This window comes from Panthera pardus, unplaced genomic scaffold (genome assembly GCF_024362965.1).
Source record: "Panthera pardus isolate Hobbes unplaced genomic scaffold, ASM2436296v1 HiC_scaffold_17, whole genome shotgun sequence".
Lineage (NCBI taxonomy): Eukaryota > Metazoa > Chordata > Mammalia > Carnivora > Felidae > Panthera > Panthera pardus.
Window position 1 is genome coordinate 106,404,052 of NW_026526732.1, and position 20,971 is coordinate 106,425,022.

Here is a 20,971-nt window from a genome sequence, read left to right on the forward strand (position 1 = left end):
TCAGTGGCCCCTCTCTGCTTCTGAGGGGCTGTGGCCTCTCCTGCAGGTGGCCTTGTGTACAACCCACACTCCTTGGCTTTCCTATTGCACCCCCAGTCCCCTAACCCCTTGAAAAACAGGGCTGGAACGTGGTGGTCTGAAAAGCCAGGGTTCTCTTATGATATAAAACTCATTTTCACGACACAGAATCAGAAGCAGGCTCCAGGCTCTGAGCCATCAGCCCAGAGCCCGACACGGGGCTCGAACTCACGAACCGTGAGATCGTGACCTGAGCTGAAGTCGGAGGCTCAACCGACTGAGCCACCCAGGCGCCCCGTGAATGAGCTTTTAAAACAGTACTGAGAACAATCTGGTTTGGGAGATAGTATAAGGGTTAAATTGTAGTGTAGGGCTAACCTATAGCTTGAGAGAGAACAGCTTTGTTTTGACACTGAAGGTTAAGAGATAACAGCCTTGCTTTACTCTTGTAAATTACACTTCATACTCTTGTAAATTAGGCTTCACCAATTAAGGGAACAAAAGTTCAAAGAAAAGTGGCGCCAGAGGCAGGGTCAAGGAGATCAACTGGTTGCGATTTAACAGCAGAAAGTCTAAAATAATCACCCCATCCGGGAACTGTTTCCACCTCATCTGGGAACTATTTCTTTGTTCTGTTCCCAGGTGATAAGACGATGTGGTCGGCTATAAAAACTCTGTACCCCGGCTGTTCGAGGCTGCACTCTGATCAAAAATGTTGGTCCCGATCGGTTGGCCTTGCCTCTCGTTGCAATAAACTTTGCTGTGACTGTCACTGGTGCCTGTAGCATTCTGTTTCAGGAGTCATGTGGATGCAGCAATAGGATACATCCATGTTTCCAGGAACGCTTCCAGCAGATTCTGTGACCACACACACATTTATTTAAATTAGGTGTTCCTCTGGGGATGGAAAGTGGAAATTTTCTTTGGCTCCAGGCTGACTAGCTCCTGTGTCCTGAGTCACAGCATCTTGGCTTCTTTTGAAAATGGCTTATCCCCTCAGTTTCCCTTAATATTCATATCTCACCCTTTGTTTTCACCCTCTAACCACATCCCTGGGTAAGTCAGCATTGTTTAGCATTTGTTCCCTGGTATAATGAAGGTAAGTGGTGCCCCAGGACACTGTAATATGTTTGCTGTCTTCTCATATTGTGGGTGTGGGGGGCTTGATTTTGCCAAGATTGAGGTCTTGATGGTGCCCTAGAGGTTGCCACCCGGGGACATGTGCTCTGAGTGCTGCAGCTGCTGTACTCTCTTGTACTTGCTCCCACCCTCAGCTGCTGTGCTCTCTGACTTGCTCCCGCCCTCAGTCTGCCTTCCCTGAAGTAGCCTCTCCCACATAGTTGGAGTGAGGAAAATAATACCTTGTTCCTTTGGACAAAGTCATGAAATAGATTGTAATAGGTACATGTTGGTTTCACAGCAAGATCGTTAACCTTATGTTTGTCCTCAACATGCTAGCCTCCACTACACCTCTCTCTGGTTTCAGCTGGCTCAGTGCCACCCTAGGAAAGAAGGATTGCGTTTCATTTACGATCTGGAGAGTGAATGAGTGGAATCTGTAGGAATGCAAATCTTGTCACTGTAGGGATAAATGGCTGAGTCAGTATGATCAAGTTCTGGTGCTGATTTCTGGGGTGGTGATAGTGGGGAGCTATTTATTACTGGAGGTCCTGGCCTGCCTCTACTTCTGAGAGACCAGTGTGTAGAAAGAACCCCAGCCTCAGAGTGGGTTTGGGATGTATAAATAATCTAGGGGCTACAGGAGGTCCAGAGGAAGGTCAAATTTGGACCCCAAGGAAGAGCACTGACACGGAGGGTAGGGAATAGACATTAACAGAACCTCTGGGGTTCCTAGGTCCAGGGAGCACAAAACCCCCCTAATCACTTCATGTGGGCTTTGGTTGTGGGACAGGCGGTTTTAAACATCAGGGTTTACTGAGCCTTCAACTTTGTTGAGAACTTTGTTGAGTGTGGATATAAATACTAATATCTGTGATAGATGAGCTGGCAGTCTTTGCACAGAGGAGAGATTTCCATGGAGGAGAGAGTGCAGATAACAGAGCAATGAATGGTCACCTCAAAGCAGTGCACCTGCTCCCCAGGATGCAGCTGGGATGTGGAATCGCCCTTCCCCCACTCCAGCTGCCTTGGGCCCAGCTTCCTCAGTACCAGCCAGGTGCAGGTGGACCGTGTCACCTCTGTGTTCCCTTCTGCCTACAGGACAAAGCCCCAGCTCTCCTCACAACAGGACAGGACCCCCATGCTCTGGTCTGGGCCCACATCTGCATCCCTACCTTCCACACTCTTTGCCTCAATCCTAACGCTTCTTCAGAAGTGAATTTCTTTTAATTGCCCTTGGTTGCTTTCTCCCTGACACCCTCTTCCCCTCCTCACACTGTGTGCTGTTTCTTGCCTCAGTTTCTACTCTTCATTTTCCTTTTACCTGAAATGCCCTCACTCCACACCTCCCTTTCTCCTTAGCAATCCCATCAGTCCAGGGTTATTTCTACCCAGGAGGGTTTATTGCAGGTTGGATTCATGAGCTCTCTTTTAGCCTATTGCAATTATTTGTTGATGTGTCCATTTTCTCCACAAGATGGTAAGCTGTTGAGTGTATGGAATGGTTTTATTTGACCTAGAATCTTCAGCACCTGTTGCCTGACCAGCTCTTCCCTGTACTTCAAGACTGAGCCTACAACCACCTTCCCTGGCTGGACTGTCATGCCCCCTCCACTCCCTCTGCATTTGGTCCCTCTGTTCCCACATTTATCACATTTCCCCTATAAAACCTTGAATGACTTGATGAAACCAGGATCTAAAGAAGATTGTTTCGATACATGAGAGGGGACAAGGAGCCCACACAGTTGTAACTGCTAAGATCACGCAGAGGTGACTGCTAAGAGAGTCATGAAGAGGCTGTGAAGTTGGTGTGTGGGGAGGAGGGAATGTGTAAGAACTTTCCAAGGAACAACCAGTGGGATTTTACTGACTGGAGGTTGGGAATGGGAGAGGGCATTCAGCTGAAATGGCAATGATATGGTAAGCTTGGGATCAAAGCAGAATTTCACACTACCTGCCCAGTTGGTTGTGGCTGGGAAAGATATGAGGATTTGTGTTTGATCCTGCTGATTTTGAGCTGAGGGTAGGGAGTGTCTCGCAGGCATTTGGAGGGTATTAGTCTGCTGTTCAGGAGGACGACTGTGTGGCTGGGTCTACACATGAGGCTGGTGGATTCATTGTGTCACAGAAACACTGGGTTGAATTAATAGGGTAAATGGTCCTGAAGACTACGCTTGTGTTTGGACGAACTCTCCTGAGCCATGAAGAACACACACAGTTAAGGACGGTCGGGGGAACAGAGTTGGAGGAGGAAGCCACTATAGGGGGACAGATCAGGATGTGCAAGGGACTTTTGTGCGGGAGACTCACCCTCATCTTTTCGCTGTAGCCTTCCTTGTCTTGGAGTTGGTGTTGGAGACAGAGATGCACTAAAATCTCTCCCTTAATCTCTGTCAGGCAGGAACTTGGACGATCCCCATGGAAATGGTTGCTCTAGAAAACCAAACTATCACTGAATTTGTCCTCCTTGGTTTCCATGATGTAGCTGAGCTGCGTCTCGTTTTCTTTGTTGTGCTCACCATTGTCTACGTGTCCATTGTCATGGGGAATGTGCTGATCGTCGCGGCGGTGGTTAGCTCACGGAGGCTCCACACACCCATGTATTTCTTCCTGGCTAACCTGTCCTTCCTGGAGATCCTCTACACCTCCACAGTGGTGCCCAAAATGCTAGAGGGCTTCTTGCAGGAAGCGGCCATCTCTGTGGCTGGTTGCTTGCTGCAGTTCTTTATCTTCGGTTCTCTAGCCACGGCTGAGTGCTTCATGCTGGCTGTCATGGCCTATGATCGCTACCTGGCAATCTGCTATCCACTCCGCTACCCACTCCTGATGGGACCCAGGGGGTGCTTGGGGCTGGTGGTCATAGCTTGGCTCTCTGGCTTCATGGTAGATGGACTGGTTGTGGCCCTAATGGGCCAGCTGAGGTTCTGTGGCCCCAACCACATTGACCACTTTTACTGTGACTTCATGCCCTTGATGGGCCTGGCCTGCTCGGATCCCAGTGTGGCCCAGATGACAACATTCATTCTGTCTGTGGTCTGCCTCACTGTCCCCTTCGGGCTGATTCTGACATCCTATGCCCGGATCGTGGTAACTGTGCTCAAAGTCCCTGCTGGGGCCCAGAGGCGAAAGGTTTTCTCCACCTGCTCCTCCCACCTTGTGGTGGTGTCCACCTTCTATGGAACTCTCATGGTCTTGTACATTGCACCCTCTGCTGTCCGCTCCCAACTTGTCTCCAAGGTCTTCGCCCTGCTCTACACTGTGGTCACCCCTCTTCTCAATCCTGTGATCTACACCCTGAGGAACAAGGAGGTTCATCATGCATTGAGGAGACTTCTGTACGTTAAGCTCACCAAAACACTCAGTTGAGGGAGAATGGTGGTGAGGATTTTATTTGGACTTCGCATGTCTCCATTGGGGTGTCCTTCAGGACTGGTTGGGGAGGAAGAACTTTGTTCTATTTTGACCTTTCTCTCTGTAAAACATTCTGTAGTTACTCTAAAAATGAGCACCAATTTCAAGTGTTAGCTTAAAATTTACATTTATCTTTTATTATTGTTTTTAAAATAGGCTATGAATATTTGATATAGAAAGTAGATACACAGAAACAGAAACAGAAAGCAAAAATATTGGCTACTTGTAATAGGTGTGTACGTGTGTGTGTGTGCATGTGTGTATACACACACATATGTATAAAACAACTTGGATTGTGAAACTGCAATCTGGTTTTTCACTAGACACTATGTCTTAAACATCTTTCTTTTCAACGAGTATGTAGTTATTCATTCTTCTGGGCTTTTAGGATGGTTAAACATGGCTTGTTTAATCTTCGCTTATGGGATTTTTTAGTTGTATGCAATTCTTTCACCATGCAAACATAGTTTACATCCAGATTTTCCTATAATAAATCCTTAGGACTTAAACTGCCCAGTCTAAGGGTATACGATATTTTTAACATTTAAAGGTGAATGCATTTGCTTTTTTTTAAGATTTTTATTGTAGAAAATTTTAAACATATATGAAAGTAGTGAGAAAATTCTAATAACCCCATGTAGCCATCATCCAGCTTCATTATCTACATTTGTCAACCCTATTTCAATGACTCCTTTTTGGAGTCAATGGCTCCTTTTTTTCTGCAGGATTTTCAAGCGACTTTCAGTTGTGTGCATTGTGTAAGTACATATTCCACATACAAATATTCTGTGTGCTCTTTGATAAAGGCATTTTTAAATTGTTTTAACTTCAATTACATATAGTTACCATACCATGTAATCACCTGTTTCCCCCATCCCACCACCCACCTCCTTTCTGGTGACCATCAGTTTGTTTTCTGTAGTTGAGCATCTGTTTCGTGGTTTGCCTCTCTCTTTTTCCTGGTGCTCATTTGTTTTGTTTCTTAAATTCCACATATGGGTGAAATCATAGGGTATTTGTCTTTCTCTGACTGACTTATTTTGCTTAGCATTACACTCTCTAGTTTCATCCTTGTCATTACAAATGGAAAAATGTCATACTTTTTATGGTGGAGTAATATTCCATTGTGTATGTATACCACATCTTCTTTATCCATTAATCAGTTGATGGACACTTGGGCTGCTTCCATAATTTGGCTATTATAAACAATGCTGCAATAAAAATAGGGGTGTATGTATTCTTTGAATTAGTGTTTTCACATTCTTTTGGTAAATACGTAGTAGTGCAATTGCTGGGTCATAGGGTAGTTCTATTTTTAACTTTTTGAGGAACCTCCATACTGTTTCCCACAGTGGCTTTGCCAGTTTGCATTCCTGCCAGTAGTGTAAGAGAGTTCCCCTTTCTCCACGTATGCACCAACATCTGTTGTTTCCTGAGTTGTTCATTTTAGCCATTCTGACAGGCGTGAATTGGTATCTCATTGTGGTTCTGATTTGTATTTCTCTGATGATGGGTGATAGCAGTAACTCTTCTTTAAATGTTTGGTAGAATTCCTCTGTGAAGCTATCTGGTACTGGACTTTTGTTTGTTAGGAGTTTTAAAAATACTGATTCAATTTCCTTACTAGTAATTGATCTGTTCAAATTTTCTATTTCTTCTTTTCAGTTTTGGTAGTTTATATGTTTCTAGGAATTTAGCTATTTTTTTTTCTGGGTTTTCCGATTTGTTGGCATATAATTTTTCATAATACAATCTTACAATTGTTTGTATTTCTGTGGTGATGGTTGTTAATTTCCTCTCATTTGTGATTTTACTTATTTAAGTCCCTTCTCTTTTTTTCTTGATGAGTGTAGCTAGAGGCTTATCAATTTTGCTATTTTTTCAGTGAACCAACTCCTGGTTTTATTGATCTGTTCTATTGTTTTTTTCAGGGCCTATACCATTTATTTCTGCTCTAATCTTTATTATTTCCTTCCTTCTGCAGGTTTTGGGTTTTGTCTTATTTTGTTTTATTTATTTATTTATTTATTTATTTATTTATTTATTTAACATTTATTTATTTTTGAGACAGAGCATGAATGAGGGAGGGTCAGAGAGAGAGGGAGACACAGAATCTGAAGCAGGCTCCAGGCTCCAGGCTGTCAGCACAGAGCCCAACGCGGGGCTCAAACTCATGGACCATGAGATCATGACCTAAGCGGAAGTTGGACGCTCAACTGACTGAGCCACCCAGGCGCCCCTATCTATCATCTATCTATCTATCTATCTATCTATCTATCTATCTATCTATCTTCTATCTATCTATCTATCTATGTATTTATTTCTCCTTTAAGTGTAAGATGAGGTTGTTTATTTGAACTTTTTCTTGCTTCTTGAGGTAGACCTATGTTGGTCTAAACTTCCCTCTTAGCCACTTTTTGCTGCATCCCAAAAGTTTTGGAGCATTGTGTTTTCATTTCTATTTGTTTCCATGTACTTTTGATTTCTTCTTTGATTTCTTGGTTGACCCATTCACTGTTTAGTAACATGTTATTTGGCCTCAATGTATTCATGGTCTTTCCAGAATTTTTCTTGCGGTCGATTTCCAGTTTCAGAGTGTTGTGATCAGAAAAGATGCATGGTATGACTGATCTTTTTGAATTTGTTGAGACTTCTCTTGTGGCCTAATATGTGATCTGTTCTAGAGAGTGTTCATTTCATGTGCATGTGGTAAGAATGTATATTCTGCTGTGTTACAATGGAATGTTTCGAATAAATTTGTTAAATCCATCTGGTCTAGTATGTCTTTCAAAGCCATTGTTCTCATGTTGATTTTCCATTTGGATAATCTGTCCATTGATGTGTTAAAGTCCCCTACTATTACTGTATTACTATCGACTATTTCCTTTATGCTTGTTATTAATTGTATGTGTTTGAGTGCCCTCATGTTGGGTCCATAAATATTTATAATTATTTTATCTTCTTGTTGGATTGTAATAATCCAATTATTATTATGTATTATCCTTCTTTGTCTCTTGTTACAGTCTTTGGTTTAAAGTCTGTTTTTTTTCTGGTATAAGTATTGCTACCCCAGCTTTCTTTTGAGACCCATTTGGATGATAAATGTTTCCCCATCCCCTCACTTTCAATCTTCAGGTGTGTTTAATTCTGAAATGCATCTCTTGTAGGAAGCATATAGATAAGTTAAAAAAAATCAATTCTGTTAACCTATGTCCTTTGATTGGTGTGTTTAGTTCATTTACATTCAAAGTAATTATTGATAGATGTCTATTTATTGCCATTTTGTTCCTTGTTTTGTGGTTGTTTCTATAGTTTTTCTCTGGCCTTTTCTTCTCTTGCTCTCTTGCATGGTTTACTGGTTTTCTTTAGTGATATCCTTGAATTCTTTTCTGTTTATTCTTTGCTTATCTTTAAGTGCCTTTTGATTTGTCATTACTATTAGGTTTGTATATAACATCTTCTGCATATAATAGTCTGTATTAAACTGATGGTTGCTTAAGTTTGAATGCATTCTTTACTCCACCCCACCCCCATTTTAGGTATATGGTGTCATATGTTAACATCCTTTTATTTTGTGAATGTTTTGACTGATTTTTATAGATATATTTATTTTTCATACTCTCATTTATGATGTTTCCACTCAGAGATTCCTCTTTAATATTTCTTGCAGGGCTGGTTTAGTGGTCACAAGCTTCTTTTGTTTTTGTTTGTCTGAGAAAGTTTTTATCTCTCCTTCCATATCTGAATGATAGCCTTGCTTGATAGAGTATATTTGGCTGCAGATTTTTTCCATTCAGCACTTTGAATATGTCATGCTAATCCGTTCTGGTTTGCAGAATTTCTGCTGAAAAATCCTCTGATAACCTTATGGGATTTCCTTTGTATATAACTGATTTCTTTTCTCCTGCTGCTTTTAAAATTCTCTCTTTTAACTACTTTTTGCCATTTTAATTACTGTGTGTCTTGGCATGGACATCGTTGGGTCAGTTTTTTGGATCTGGATTTCTGTTTCTTACCCCCAGAAGGAAGTTTTAAGCTATTATTTCTTAAAAAATTTTTTCTGCCCCCTTTTCTTTTCTTCTTCTGGGATCCTTATAATATTGATGTTATTATGCTTGATGGAGTCACTGAGTTCCCTAAGTCTATTTGCATAATTTTTTTCTCTCTTTTGCTTGATTACTATCCATGACTCTGTCTTCCAGATCATTAATTCATTCCTCTGCTTCATCTAGGCTGTTATTTATTCCCTCAAGAGTATTTTTATTTCATTTATTGTGTTTTTCACCTCTGTTTTTTTTTTTTTTTTATCTCCTTGTTAAGGGACTCACTGATGTCCTCAGCTTCTTTCTCAAGTCCAATGAGTATCTTTATGATAATTACTTAAATTTTATATCAGGCATATTACTTAAGTCTGTTTTGCTCTTGTTGAGGTCTCAATAATTCATTTTTATTTTTATTTCCCTTGCCTCCAGAGACATGTCTAGTAAGAAGTTGCTGTGGCTGAGGCTACAGAGGTACTGCCTGTTTTCTCCCATAGGATTTTGATGGTTTCCTGTCTTACATATGTCTTTCATCCATTTATTTTTTGTGTATGGTGTAAGAAAGTGGTGCAGTTTCATTCTTTTGCATGTCGCTGTCCAGTTCTCCCAGCACCATTTCTGAAAGAGATTGTTTTGTTTTTGTTTTTTCCATTGGATATTCTTTTCTTCTTTGTCAAGGTTAGTTGGCCATATATTTGTTGGTCCATTTCTGGGTTCTTTATCCTATTCCATTGATCTGTGTGTCTATTTTTTGCCAATATCATACTGTCTTGATGATTACAGCTTTGTAATAGAGTTTGAAGTCTGGAATTGTGATGTCTCCAGCTTTTGTTTTCTTTTTCAACATTATTTTGTCTATTAGGGGTCTTTTGTGTCCCCATAAAAATTTTAGATTGTTTGTTCTAGCTCTGTGAAGAATGCTGGTGTTGTTTTGATAGGGCTTGCATTGAATGTGTAGATTGCTTTGGGTAGCAGCAACATTTTAACAATATTTGTTCTTCCAATCCATGAGCATGGCATGTTTTTCCGTGTCTTCTTCAATTTTGTTCATGAACTTTCTATAGTTTTCAGCATACACATCTTTTACGTCCTTAGGTTTATTCCTAGGCATCTTATAGTTTTTAGTGCAATTATAAACGGGATCAATTCTCTGATATGTCTTTCTGCTGCTTCATTGTATAGAAATGCAACTGATCTCTGTACATTGATTTTATATCCTGTGACTTTGCTGAATTCATGTATCAGTTCTAGCAGTTCTTTTGTAGAGTCTTTGGGTTTTCCAGGTAGAGTATCAGGTTATTTGTGAAGAGTGAAAGTTTGACTTCTTCCTTGCTGATTTGTATGCCTTTTACTTCTTTTTGTTGCCTGATTGCTGAGGGTAGGACTTCCAGTACTATGTTGCACAACACTGGTGAGAGTGGACATCCCTGTCATGTTCCTGATCTTAGGGGGGAAGTTCTCAGTTTTTCCCCATTGAGGATGATATTAGCTGTGGGTCTTTCATATACTACTTCTATGATCTTGAGGCATGTTCCTTCTATCCCTACTTTCTTGAGGGTTTTTATCAAGAAAGACTCTGTATTTTGTCAAATGCTTTTTCTGCATCTATTGAAAGGATCATATGGTTCCTATCCCTTCTTTTATTAATATGGTGTATCATGTTGATTGATTTGCAAATCTTCAACCAGCCTTGCAGCCCAGAAACGAATCCCACTTGATCGTGGCGAATAGTTCTTTTAATGTACTGTTAGATTCGATTTGATAATATCTTGTTGAGAATTTGTGCATCCATGTTCATCAAAAATTGGCCTGTAATTCTCCTTTTAGCGAGGTCTTTGTCTGGTTTAGGAATCAAGGTAATGCTGGTTTCATAGAATAAATTTGGAAGCTTTCCTTCCATTTCTATTCTTTGGAACAGTTTGAGGAGAATAGGTATTAACTCTTCATTAAATGTCTAGAAGCATTCCCCTGGGAAACCATCTGGCCCAGGACTTTTACTTATGGGGATACTTTTAAAAACCGAGTCGATTTTGGGGCACATGGGTGGCTCAGTCGGTTGAGCATCCGACTTCGGCTCAGGTCATGATCTCGCAGTTTGTGGGTTCAAGCCCCGCATCAGGCTCTGTGCTGACAGCTCAGAGACTGGAGCCTGCTTCAGATCTTGTGTCTCCCTCCCTCTCTTCCCCTCCCCTGCTTGCACTCTCTCTTGCCTATTCTCTCTCTAAAAAATAAATGAATGTTAAAAAAATAAAAAATAAAAAAAAACTAAGTTAATTTTTTTTTTGCTTGTTATGGGCCTGTTCAAATTTTCTATTTTTTCCTGTTTGATTTTTGGTACTGTGTTAGTGCCTGGATGTTTGTCCATTTCTTCCAGATTGTCCAGTTTGTTGGCATATAATTTTTCATGGTATTCTCTTATAATTGTATTTCTGTGGTGTTGGTTGTGATCTCTCCTCTTTTATTCATGATTTTATTTATTTGGGTCCTCTCTCTTTTCTTTTTAAGAAGTCTGGCTAAGGGGTTATCAATTTTGTTTATTCTTTCAAAAAAACAGCTCTTAGGGGTGCCTGGGTGGCTCAGTCATTTAAACATCCAACTTTGGCTCAGCTCATGATCTCACGGTCTGTGAGTTCAAGCCCCGTGTTGGGCTCTGTGCTGATGGCTCATAGCCTGGAGCCTGCTTCAGATTCCGTGTCTTCCTCTTTCTCTCTCTGCCCCTCCCCTGCTTGCACTCTCTCTCTGTCTCTCTCTCAAAAGTAAATAAACATGAAAAAACAAACAAATAAACAAAAAAACAGCTCTTCGATTCATTGATCTGTTCTATTGTTTTTTTTTGTTTTGGATTCTATACCATTTATTTCCACTGTAGTCTTTAGTATTTCCCTTATTCTGCTGGCTTTGGGCTTTATTTGCTGCTCCTTTTCTAGCTCCTTTAGGTGCAAGATTAGGTTGTGTATTTGGGGCCTTTCTTGCTCCTTTGGATAGGACTGAATGTGTTTTTTTAATTTTTTTTAATGTATATTAATTTTTGAGAGAGAGAGAGAGCCAGAGCATGAGAAGTGGAGTGGCGGAAAGAGAGAGAGAGGGAGATGCAGAATCAGAGGCTGGCTCCAGGTCCCGAGCTGTCAGCCCGACATGGGGCTCGAACTCACAAACTGCGAGATCATGACCTGAGCTGAAGTCAGATGCTTGACCAACTGAATCACTCAGGCACCCGAGGCCTGAATGTTTTTTAAAACGTCTTTATGGGTGAGGCTGAGAAGATGGTGGGTTGTCAGGATTCTAAACTCACCTCAATGCACAGATACAATGAGATAACACTCACATCAGCTTAAATATCCCAGAAAAAGACCCAATGACTGGCAGAACAAACTCCACAACCAAGGGTAGAGAAGAGGCCACAAGGAAGAAGGTTGGAAAGGCAGAGATGCAATTTGAGACCTAAAAGGACTGTGGCCATCTGTGGACCAGAAGAAACCAAGAGCACGGTGAAGGTCAAAAAACAGATGATCCCACTGGGGACCTGCACAGGGAAGATGAACCCCCAAAACATTTGGCTTTGAAAGCCAGAGGAGTCAAATTTCATGAGGTCTCACAAACAGCCTGGACTTACAGCCTGGAATTCTTAAAATCAGCCTGCCTGTCTCTGGGAGAGCCCTGAAGGCATTAGGAAGCAGAGTCTGAGCCCTTAAAGCTACAGCACAACAAAGAGCTCTAGCAGATATAGCATAGAGCCAGTAGTTTGAAAAACACCAGGAGAGACAGGAGGATTTACTCATCACAGAGCATGTTTGGAGAGATATGGATCTCAAAAAGACTCCTCCAGGAACAAAGGAACTGGCCAGTGTTATTTCCCTCCCCCACACCCATGCATAAGTACGTGGCCACTTGCGGGAACCAACACTGCCTCCACACTTGCTTCCTAACTTGCTGGCACCAAGCCCCACCCCCACGTGCTTCCCGATCCAGCCTTTCCAGTCACACTTGCCTCAGTCCCAGAACTGCAGGCTCCTCCCCCAGAACACCAAAGCGAACCTCACGAGCACTTTATCTCCTGACCTTCACCTTGTGTGGGGCCTCAGTCTTGGTTGCTGTGGCGGGGGACGCACTGTGGCAACAGAAGCCCGAGGTGCACCTTATTAAAAATGAGGGACCCACTCATATGCCCATTGCAGATCCCCTTAAGTTGGCCATCCTGGCAGTGGCGTCCACAGATGTCAATTAGCAAGCACACCACCAATGTGTACCTGTTAATACCCACCCACACCTGGCAGGGACCAAACACTACCCACATAGGAAAAAAGGCCACTGCAGATAACTGAACTGAAGGGGAAAGCAGAAAAGAACACGACAGAGACACTCCCTGAAGTGCCAGGTCCTGGGCAAAGAGGACACAGCACTGCAGGGCATTTCAAGACCTTTTCTTCATATGGCCATTACCGTCAAGAACAAGAGACATAACTGCCTTCTCTAACACACAGAGACAGACACAGGTAGAGTTAGAAAAAGTGAGGCGCGAGAGAAATATGTCTCAAAAGTAACAGGACCAAACCACAGCAAGAGAACAAACCGAGGGTTATGGAGGGTGGTGGGTGGGGGCGGGCCAAAAGGGTGACAGGTATTAGGAGGGCACTTGTTAGGATGAGCACTGGGTGTCATATGTAAGTGATGAATCACCGGCTTCTACTTCTGAAGCCAAGACTACACTGTTGTTAACTAGAATATAAATTAACAAAAACAGACACACTGACAGTGCCATTATGACACTTACACTATGATCAGAATCTCCTCAATGTCATTTAATACACAAGCCATGTTCAATTTTTCCAGTTGTCTTTCAGTAAATTCTTAGACTTAGGATTTGAGAAAGGTTCTTACAATGTATCTTGTTTTATGTTTCTTATTCCCTTATTTCATAGCACCCCCCCCCCCCCTTTTTATCATGTCATTGACCTACTGGAGAAATCTGATTATCTGTCCTATACATGTTCCATATTCTAAATTAGACTTACTGCTTATTTATAGTCTTAACTTCTATTCCTATATCCTATATAGACTCGTTTTGATTGGTCTCCACCTGTTGAGTGATACATTCAGCTAGGAATGGCTGGGGCACTCTCCTGGGCCCTCATTGACATTTCCCTGTTGGGAGTCAATGTTGTGGCTAGACCACCTGTTATGATTGTTATTATAATTGCAAGACACGCTCCAGCAACAACCATCAGGGAGCTTTGAAAAGGCAAGATTTATCACTCAGTCCTGTGGGTACACAGTACTGCTGAGGCCACACAGGGCTTGGGGAAAGGGAGAGAGCACAGGGGCCTGGGGCTCTGCCTGTGTTGGGATCGGGGGAGGAGTGTCTAGGGTATTGGGCATTTACTCTTCTTTGCTGAATTTAAAACATAAGAGCAGTAATTAAAGCACGGGAAGGGAAAAGCAGGGTCACTCAAGTGACCAGCTGTTTATGTCACCAGGGTTCTCTCAAAGGGGAACTGCATGGGTCACTCGAGTGACCAGCTGTCTATGTCACCAGGGTTCTCTCAAAGGAGAACTGCATGCATGGGTCACTCGAGTGATCAGCTATTTGTGTCACCAGGGCTCTCTCAAAGGGGAACTGCATGGGTCACTCGAGTGACCAGCTGTCTATGTTACCAGGGCTCTCTCAAAGGGGAACTGCATGGGTGGGGCGCTCTGCTCCTTATGTAGTTATGTATTTGGCGATATGTTTATTCCAGGTGACTAACTTTGAAATGGATGTCTCAGCAACAAAAAGCTTAATGTCAGGCACCTACATTACAATAAAAAAAAACCTGTTAGCACTTAAACTACAAAACTGATACTGAGATAGAAGCTTGATTAGATCTTTGATAACTTTGAGGCAGAATATCTCAAAGTTGCTGTTTTATTTCTGTTATAGCATCTCATGAGACAGTGCTTGTCCTACTTTTAGTGATGCTATTTATATTATTGACCAGTGGGGTCAGGTGGTGTCAGTCTGTTCCTTGTATTATTCAATTTCCAATCATCTTTAACCATATTATATTAGTTTATTTGTTATGTTATATTATAATTTTATTTTTTAATGTTTTTATTTATTTTTGAGAGAGACAGAGAGAGAGTGAGCAAACAGGGGAGGGGCAGAGAGAGAGGGAGACACAGAATCTGAAGCAGGCTCTAGGCTCCAAGCTGTCAGCACAGAGCCCGATGCAGGGTTTGAACTGCAAACTGCAAGATCATGACCTGAGCCGAAGTTGGATGCTCAACCGAATGTTACCCGGGCTCCCCTCACCTAATAATTTTACAATCCATTCATGATGTATGCCTAAAATTATTTAATTCTTTAAGCATAATTCCCTTTGGAAAATTATGATTAATTAACACATAGTGTTATATTAGTTTCAGGTGTACAATAATGATCGAACAATTCTATAAATGACTCAGTGCTCATCAGGATGAGTATACTCTTTTTTTTTTAAATTTTATTTTGGGAGGATAAGTGTACTCTTAATCATTTTCACCCATTTCCACCATCTCCTACCCACATCCCCTCTGTCAACTACCAGCTCATTTTCTGTACCTAAGAGTCTGTTTTTTGTCTTTTCTTCTCTTTGTTCATTTGTTTGGCTTCTTAAATTATACAAATAAAAAAATAATATGGTATTTGTCTTTATCTGACTTATTTCATTTAGCATTATATCCTCCAGGTCTATTCACATAGTCACAAATGGCAGGATTTCCTTTTTTTCTCACGACTGAAAAATATTCCATATATAAACCCAAATGTATGTCTGTGTCTACCTAGGGCAGATAACTGGATGCATCAGTTTGAAGTTCTTGAGATAAAAAGGAACGAAGCTTGAGAAACTGGACCCAACAAGCCTCATCTGTACCTTGACCCAATGTAGGTGAAAAGACATAGACTCTGACTAATACTGCAACGGGATGAGATTTTAGTATTATTTGGAGGGAGAATAAGTGTGATTTGTATGTGGGGACAATGTTAATTATTAGAGTTGGACTAGAGTGGATTAAAGATGTCCACAAAATTTTTTTGATGTTCTTTCCCATGAAAGGTAGGGATTTCTTCTCTATAAAGTTTGTTAGGCCTGTGACCATTTTGTTCAAGAGAGAATAGTACAGGTGATGTCAATACTGGTTCTTGGGTTTGTTGGAGAGATGACTGGCAGCTTTTGCCATGGTCTGTTGGCCCCCCCATAGAGTGTCAAGCCTGAGGCCTCCATGCTGCGAAAGCACAGAACAGCCACTTGGAGAGAGCGGACCAAGGGAGACCCAGACAGAGACTTTGCCAGCTCTCAGCTCTTCCACGCGAGGATGCTCACGTCGGCTCAGCCACGGCACAAGCATGATCGAGGAGAACCAGCGCTTCCCTGCTGTGTTCTTGCCAGTTCCTGAGCCTCAGAAGAATGCAACTTCCTGGCATAGGTGTCTTCAGCTTCTGTGTTTGGGGATGCTAGTGTGTTAGGCAGCAGTAGCCAACCAGATAATGACGTGTTCTTCTCTGGTTCACGGCCTGCGTGGAGCTTGGATTTTGTAAACAATTCTGATCAACAGAAATGAGGGGCTGAGACAGTTCAGGGTAGAAGATGCCTTCTCCACAGACACATTTTATTTTTTTTTTCTAAACAAAAGTAGAATTGAGGGACTAAAAACAGGGATGAGATCAAACCACACTGTTTGTGTTCACAAAAGTGGATGCAGAGAATTTGAACAGTCAGTCCCTGAGCTCATAAAGGCCTATCACAGTCTTCACCTGCATCTATAAATAGTCATAAATGCTTCTCCCACCATCTCTCATGCACAGAAACCACCCCCGGGATTCAGAAAATGGGGAACACAGTGCCTCCCGACATTAGCTCCAGAAATGTCTCAGCAATTATGATTTAGTTGCTTTCGTTACATTTGGGTTTGGTGACAAGTAAGGAAAACAAGACAACATTTTGATAAATTCTGCACATTTCATCAGTATTATGTCATATTGCATCATAACAGTCTCTGGAAATTATCATAGAAATAGTAAAACCAAACAAAAAATAGGAAGTATTTTGAAACTCAACATTTTCCATGACCAAACACTGAGGGAAAAATTACCTATTAAGTAGCTAGAGAGGGACTCTGAGATTTTAATTTCATTCTGTCCCCACTTTCAACAAGATTTAACAGGACTCTTTTACCATTCATCCGGTTGACTTTAAAAAAATCTCTGGAGATAGAGGATCCACAGCACTTAGATAAACCATTGGCTATTTTATCCCTGTCAGTTAGTGCTTAAATCATTTGTTTTAATCATTTATTTGCCTCCAGCTTAGGGAAAAAAGAAATCATAACGTAATGGTTAAAAATTCCTCTTAACTCATTCTCATATATGAATTACCATTTCTTATCCTATTAAATGTTCAAATTCAATTCCTCAAAATATAACAGTATAAGAATTTTATTGCTCACCTTAGAATACATTAACTTAGAAGAAGCACACAGATAAACAGCCCTAAGTAGTATTCATGTACCCAATATGTGAGTGATATAGGCATATTTCTATCCCTGATGTCATTAGAGAATCCATAAGAATACATAAAAAATCAGTTTTATGAAGTGATATCCTGAACAAAAACCGAACATTAGGATTCTATGGCTGATGTCCCATGGGTTCAGGTTTCCATTTTGCTACCTAAGAATGCATTATTTAACACAATCTGGACTTTCTCATTTATCTTTTCTTCAGACTACACCTGTTACACATATTGTACATGATCTCAGAAGCAGTCTAACCTCACACACCAACTTCATCATCGCCTATTGCTTCCTGTCTTAGAAGTGTGCTCTAGATGTGTTCAGGTCACCCCTCCTACTGAAGACACTACTCAAGGCAGCCTTCACGTCCTTGTTCCTCAGTGTATAGATCAGTGGGTTCAGCATAGGAGTGACCACAGTGTACATGATGGCAGCGACCTGGTCCTGGTCCATGGAGCTGCCTGAGGTAGGAGATATGTAAGTGAAGATAACAGGAGCATAGAGAAGAATGACCACCATGAAGTGAGAGGCACACGTGGACAGTGCTTTGCGGAGCGCACTACAGGAGTGGGTCTTGGAGAAAAGAGAGATGATTATGGAGAAGTAGGAGAGAAGTGTTAGGAAGAAGGGGCCCATGGCAATGGTCCCGGTAACCGTGTTGAGAAGCCACTGGTTGAGCTCCGTGTTCCCGCAGGCCAACTCCAGCAAAGGCTTGACATCACAGAAGAAGTGATGGATCTGATGAGAACCACAGAAGTTCAAGCGAGAGGTCATCATGGAGTGCAACAGGGCATGGAAAAAACCAATGGTCCAGACTGTGACAGCCATCTGGGTACAGAGCTGGTAATTCATGATGACAGAGTAATGCAGTGGCCTGCAGATGGCCACAAAGCGGTCAAAGGCCATCACGGCCAACAGCATGGCCTCCGTGCTGCCCAGGAAGTGGAAGAAGTGAAGCTGGGTTATGCATCCCAAGAAGGAAATTGCCTTGTGTGTAGAGAAGAAGTTCTCCAGCATCTTTGGCAGTGTCACCGTGGAGTAGCAGATATCTAGACACGACAGATTTCCCAGGAAGAAATACATGGGTAGATGGAGTCTTGGATCAGAGACGACAACCAGGAGGACTGCTCCATTGCCAACCACACTGACCACGTAAATTGCAAGGAAAACCACGAAGAGATAAGGCTGCAGTGCTTGGATGTCTGTGACTCCCAGGAGGAGAAATGCAGTGACTGAGGTTTGATTCAGCATCGCTTAAGAGAAAGGATGAATTACTCTCTGGAGCGTACCCCTGTTGAGAATCAGAGACTTTGTAGTGGAGGATTTTCCCATCTACACAATGGTACTTTGAGGGAGAGCATTGTTGTTTTACACAGTTCCCACATCGTTCCTTTTATAGGATTTGCCTCATTAGACTATTAGATATTATGGTGAACTGTTGGTTATGGGCCATTGGTCCACCATTTTTTCCCCTTATTTGATTGTCATTAATATGTTTCTTTCTCCCAGAGACTCAGAGCACGTAGCCAACCTACCATCTTCTCTGGCTGTGCACATCTACCTTCTGATAAAACTTTAATGGGCATCCAGACTGCTACCTCCAGACCTTGTAAGAAAGCCCCTGAAGAGTTTTAACTAAGGAATATAGACAAGGAGAGAATGAAAACAATGGAAGGAAATCTGAATGGAGATGCAGACATGGGGTGCCTCCTACAAAAAGGGGAATTTTTTTTTCTAAGCTTGGGAAATCCCTGAGAGGAGAATAGAAAGATTTGATGTGAGAGGAATAAAGGAGTGGGTTGATGAGGCAGTACTTCTCCATAGCTTGGAGGATTCTAGGCCATAGAGTTGAAGGAATTTAGAGAACATACCCGATCTGTGCTGTGCCTCCATGAAAGGCTGGCTCCATACAGGTCAGAGTAGCTTTCTTTGACAGTATGTTTTGCACACTGTTAATCCTACCTCTCCTGTGTAAGATACAAATGCTATGGCAAATACATTTTGGGTTCTCTGACTCACCAAACAAAATTGGATCAAAAATTCACTTGGGGAAGAAACCTTTTTCTAACATTTAAAGACAATTTCTAATCAGACCTGTCCTTACTCAGTCATTTATTTCACTGCAATTTTAATGCTGAGAAATTACATATTTACTCTGGAGAATATTTAGAGAACCAGGCCTGCTGAGTTGAGAATGAGATATGGCAATAAAAGTGTATGAAGAGCCTTCCCAATCCACAAATGCAATCAGGAATCCATCATAAAATAGGAAACCAGCTCTAGATCTGGGCGCTTACTTGCATGTAAACAAGCATGCAGAAAATATGGGGTCCTCTCAGCCCAAGTCCTAAGGCATTCTCTTACCTGATTGTCGGATTCACAGCCTGCCCAGCTTTTCAGGTTTACACTCCCAACAGCTGAGAATGGCAGGAAGATATTTGAAGTGACTGTTTGTATTGGGATTGCAGCATGAGCTCTTCATGTTCAGAAACGTCTTTGTCTCCTTCTGACATTCTTCCTGCCTCTCAGGAGCCACAGACCTTAGGCATATAAACACGGAGAGAGTGTCCCCTGGGTGTGAGCATGATCGCTGTGAGAATAAACAGGGTATTTTCCCATACTTGCAATTCAAGACAATTCCTCTTGGGTGTTGCTATCTTGAGTTCCATCTTTTTTTTGTTTTCCCCACTGATGTAAATTTTTCTTTTTTATTTTTCCTCCTTATTTGCAGAATTGTGGACAGCACAATTGTCAGGGGCCTCCTCTGTTTTCTTAGTGCAATTACATTTTCTTCCTTTTTCATCATGGGTACTTCCCTGAAAAACTTTGTGAGAAAATGAAAGAAATTTGGTAATGTTTGGAAGTAATGGAGGCCAGTTATGTTCCATTGACCTGTACAGATGATGATAATCTTTAACATTCTACATAATTTTTACTATGGTCCTGTGGAAAACAAGACAGAGGAACAAGGAGAAGTAGGATTGCTTTTATTTATTCCAAATTAGATTCTTCATTGTTGGTAATAGTGTTAAATTTGTTTGTTTAAAATAGACATCCCAAGGCTCACATCTTTCTCTAAGGGATGAGGCTGGTCTCTCCTTGTGTATCCTCTCTTGTTGCTGCAACCTTTATGTGAGAATATTCTGTGAGCCTCTTCCCAGGAATATATGCAATTTGACATCCATACAAACTTTCTTATAACAGTTATAAACACCGTGTACCCTGTCCATCTTTGTGTTGAGATCCATTATTGTTGCTTTGCACGAATGCATTGTATATTAATCACGATAAAAATTCCTCTTTCAGTGTGTGCCTGGGTGGGCCCTTCAGATAAGCAGCCGGCTCTTGATTTTGGCTCAGGTAGCTTACTTATGGTTTGTGGATGGAGCCGGGCAATGGGCTCCGGACCCACACAGGAAGCCTGCTTTGGATTCTCGCTCTCTACTCTCTCTCTCCCCTTCCTGTACTCACTTTCTTTCCTCTCTTTCAAAATAAACAAATAAACTTCAGAAAAATATTCCTTGTTCAAGCATATGCTAAACATATTATAGAAATAAAAATAATCTCATTGTAGAAACTATTGTTCTGAGTTCCTTATGTGCAAATACTCATTTATTTCTTCCAAATATCCAGGGAGGGATGAACTAACATCATATTTACTTTACAAGATAATGGCAGCTAAAAGGATTTAAGTAATTTGGCTGTTTCCCCCAGTGTTATTGAGGAATAATTGACAAGTATATTTGTATATGTTTCATATTTTAAATTTTTAATTATTTTATTTTTAAATTTACATCCAAGTTCACTAGCATATAGTACAACAATGATTTCAGGAGTAGATAACAGTGATTCAT

General features: G+C 41.5%; 2 protein-coding genes across 2 annotated transcripts; one reads left to right on the plus strand and one right to left on the minus strand.

Annotated features, from left to right (window-relative positions):
- Window positions 1-3,555: 3,555 nt before the first annotated feature.
- On the plus strand, window positions 3,556-4,503 carry LOC109261664 (olfactory receptor 11A1). The gene has a single exon (XM_019439284.2). It carries the CDS (start codon window positions 3,556-3,558, stop codon window positions 4,501-4,503), a length of 948 nt encoding a protein of 315 aa, XP_019294829.2.
- A 12,734-nt stretch (window positions 4,504-17,237) lies between these two features.
- LOC109260833 (olfactory receptor 12D1) lies at window positions 17,238-18,368 on the minus strand. The gene has a single exon (XM_019439291.2). It carries the CDS (start codon window positions 18,366-18,368, stop codon window positions 17,415-17,417), a length of 954 nt encoding a protein of 317 aa, XP_019294836.2. The 3' UTR covers window positions 17,238-17,414.
- Window positions 18,369-20,971: the final 2,603 nt, after the last annotated feature.

Excerpts from the sequence above, each read along its gene's own strand:
- LOC109260833 (XM_019439291.2), bottom strand. The coding sequence starts at position 18,368 with ATGCTGAATCAAACCTCAGTCACTGCATTTCTCCTCCTGGGAGTCACA.
- LOC109261664 (XM_019439284.2), top strand. The coding sequence starts at position 3,556 with ATGGAAATGGTTGCTCTAGAAAACCAAACTATCACTGAATTTGTCCTC.